We start from the raw sequence: 3,634 nt of genomic DNA on the forward strand, positions 1-3,634 counted from the left end.
GTTTCAAACAAGGCTTAGAAGAAAGTAGCATCTTTGAGATTTTTGTCAATTAGTCTATTTTAAGTGGAGTTGACCATCTCAGAACATTCCTGTGGCACACTGACAGCCCAGGCACTGCAAGTGCATACAAATAATTTCCTCAGGAAACCAGACTTAAGATGTTTATAAGAGTATTGCTAGAAAAAGTCCTGTTTTATCTCTGTAAACCACCTTTCACTTTTCAAGTCAAGATTTCATCTTGCTTCCAAAACTTTGCACTCTAGGTAAAGAGAGATTTTCAGAGTCAGAAAAAAGGTGACCAGCAGCCTGCAAAAGTCTTCTACTTAATACAAGTTATAAATTTTACAGTGTATATATCTACACAGAGTAATATATATATATATACACACAGAGATACACATATCTCATTGTGATATTATCAGTCCTGGTTATTTGTTCAAAATAAGGCAACCTTCTTCATTGGTGGTTGGGGGAAGACAGGCAGCATAACAGTGATATATAAGCTTAAAGAAATGTACCAGGTTTTGATCTTAGATGTCTTTTACTGCGCTGCGACATTTCTGCTGCTCTGTGCGTCTTGAAAATACAGAAAAATGTATTTTCAAATACATTTTTAATAAATAATCTCTACAAATGGAATGCCTGTGTTATTTCAATGAATTTCTTACATATGCCTTTTTTACTCATTCCTTTCTTGCTGATCTATTACATGGAACTATCTTGAAGCCATGAAATTATCTATCTTATGAAAATCATCCTGTTGTGATAAACTTCTGTCATTTGTACTTTCCAGCAATTCTTGGATTCCACAAAGAAATTCTATCGAGCAGAACTGGAACCAGTCAATTTTAAATACACTGAAGAAGAAGCCAGAGAGAAGATTAACTTCTGGGTGGAAAATGAAACAAAAGGTAAAGAAGAAAATGTGCATGTTGTTTGGTTTGGAATTGAACCAGTTAGGAATATCATGTCTGAATTTCAGTTTCCACATTTTTTCCCAAAGGTAGCAAGATTTTTATATATTAAACACTTACTGCATTTTTTTGCTTAATAGGAAGTAAATGTAGGAAGAAACACAAAAAGGCCTTGACTTCCTAGCTTCAAAAGCTGGACATAAGCTTTTTGTTGTTTGTCTGACAGCATTATACTTCAGATTTACAGAAGTAATTATTAATAGTCAAATGCAGCTAACTGCACGAACATAGTAGTAATTCTTCTTAATTCATTAATTTTAAAGGTAAAATCAAAGAGCTATTTGCTGCTGGGTTTATTGATCCCTCCACTGTACTTGTCCTGGTCAATGCTATATATTTTAAAGGAAAGTGGGCAGTAAAATTTAAGAAGGAAGACACTAAGGAAACGTATTTCCAGCTGAACAAGGTACAGTATGGGCAGGAACTGAAACATCTGGGGGATGGAAATCAGATGTCTGTCTCCTGTAACAACAGATGGGAGCTTTCCTCCTCCCTGTTATCCCACGAAAAAACACTGGTCTTCAGCTAGAACAATAGAAAGCTGCCTCTTCTCTCCAGTTTGCTAACCAAATATGAAACTGTTTCGATTCACCTCAGAAGTGGATCTTGTGCAGCTGAGATCCTGGTTGGGTCAAAGTCATGGAGCACATGCACTAACTTTGTTGGGGATTTCACAACTAAGGATGCCGTTTCAAAAATAGTCTGCTTTTGGGACTGAATTTGAGGATTCTGTTCCTCTGCTACCACTTACCAACAGAACAGTGTTTGTTTTCAGGAAAAAATGAACTAAAGACAAATTATCTCAGGGGAATATATACATTATTCATGAAGAATTTAGATTCATGGTTGCATCAGATGCATTAGTTTCCTTAAAAGACATGTCAGAAATAAGAAGGACATAAAAAGGGAGTTGTGAGTAAAGTAATCTGGCGCCCTTCGAAATGGAAAAGTAGGTTTTATGCTCCTAAAATGTGTAACTTCATTGGAACTACAGTTTAGAGAGAAGAACACATCAATGCTACAAGTACATTAAACCCATGACCAGTGTAAATAGTATTTCTGGACTGAACTCTAATCTCAATACTGAAACCAATTAAAACCAGGGTGATAATTTCTGTATTTTCTGTTTAATATGTTCCATGTGTTCCAGAATGAGAGAAAAACAGTGCAGATGATGTTTCAAGAAGGTTATTTTAACATGGCCATCATAGAGGAACTGAAAATGAAAGTGTTAGAGCTCCCGTACTTTAATAATGAACTGAGCATGTTCATTCTCCTTCCTGAAATTGTCTGTGAGGACTTTACTGGCCTAGAACAGGTAATACTTCCTTTTCTCTCTAGTAGCATACATAAGGGGCTGCAAACAGAGCCATACTTTCTCATTGCTCCAGTGTGGTCAGAAGACAGGTGGGAAAAACTGAACCTTCTTATCTTTTTCTTCCATTCATTATGGTGTCAATCATTATTATCAATACCACCTTACAGCTTGAATGCACCCTCACATATGAAAAACTAGCAGCATGGACCAGCTCATCTAGGATGCAACAGCTGAGAGTGAAGGTGTACCTGCCTCAGTTCAAGATGGAGGAAAGTTATGTTCTCAACAAAACTCTTCAGGAGATGGGAGTGATGAATGTTTTTGACTGGGGAAAAGCTGATTTGTCAGGAATCTCTACGAAAGATGGTTTGGTTGTGTCCAAGGCCATCCAGAAGTCATTTTTGGAAGTCAACGAAGAGGGCACTGAAGCAGTTGGTGCCATGGGGCTTGTTGCAGTGCCTCTGTGTCGCCCAGTTTCTTATGAGTTCAAAGCTGACCATCCATTCCTCTTCTTCATCAGACACAACCCAACCAACACCATTCTCTTCTTTGGAAGATATTCCTCCCCTTAAGTGGAGGTTATTTTGGAAACTAAATCTTTCTCCCCACTAACAGCCCCATTGGCAACCACTGGGGACAGAAGACGAGCACATTTTTGCTAGGCTTTATTCTAATGTGTTAATTTGCTCTAAAAAAGACTATTTGATAAGAACCAAATTAGAGATAAAAACCTAAAAACGTTAACTATTTCCTTTCTAACACCAACTCCTACTTTTAGGAGGCCTCACTAAAATGACATCTACCTTAAAATACACTATGTGATACTTGCTAAAGAGCTGTAGGCCTCTAGAGATATCTGCATAGAAAATCTTATTTTGAGCCTTTCCTGATGTAGTATGTCTCCAATAAACCTATGATTTTAGTGCACTAAAAATGAGTGATACATTCTCCCACGTGAAGGAGACAGGAAGATAGGGATCTGCATTAAAAGGATAAACTTGGGTACTCAGTGTCTTTTAGCTTTACCTACCCAACCTGTGTAGAGGTCTCAAGGAAAATGGCACTTTGTATGGGAGTAGCAAACTACTCCTGTGGGACCCCTCCTTTAAACGTTGATTGGGGGTAATGGGTCAAGCTGGAACTCCTGGGACTTGTTCTCAAAGAGCAGAGAAAGCAGAAGACTTTTCTGGTGTCATTTTGCTTGTTCTCAAGCAGGGCAAGACCCATTGCTTGTTTTTTGTTGTGAGAAATGCTGTATATGCTAGAAAGTTCTCCAACTTCTTCATAAACTTCCACATAACAAAAACAGGGTTTCAGAATAATGGAAGGCCTCTTCTGACAT

General features: G+C 37.8%; 1 protein-coding gene across 1 annotated transcript in view; it reads left to right on the forward strand.

Moving 5' to 3' along the window:
- The window catches only part of LOC104626419 (leukocyte elastase inhibitor A-like), a 4,890-nt gene extending 2,026 nt beyond the window's left edge, over positions 1-2,864 (forward strand). The window contains exons 3-6 of the mRNA XM_010294336.1: positions 794-911; positions 1,238-1,380; positions 2,125-2,292; positions 2,460-2,864. Coding sequence (XP_010292638.1) covers positions 794-911; positions 1,238-1,380; positions 2,125-2,292; positions 2,460-2,864 — 834 coding nt within the window. The remainder of the gene's footprint in view (positions 1-793; positions 912-1,237; positions 1,381-2,124; positions 2,293-2,459) is intronic.
- Positions 2,865-3,634: the final 770 nt, after the last annotated feature.

Source organism: Phaethon lepturus, unplaced genomic scaffold (assembly GCF_000687285.1).
Source record: "Phaethon lepturus isolate BGI_N335 unplaced genomic scaffold, ASM68728v1 scaffold6509, whole genome shotgun sequence".
Classification (NCBI taxonomy): Eukaryota; Metazoa; Chordata; class Aves; order Phaethontiformes; family Phaethontidae; genus Phaethon; species Phaethon lepturus.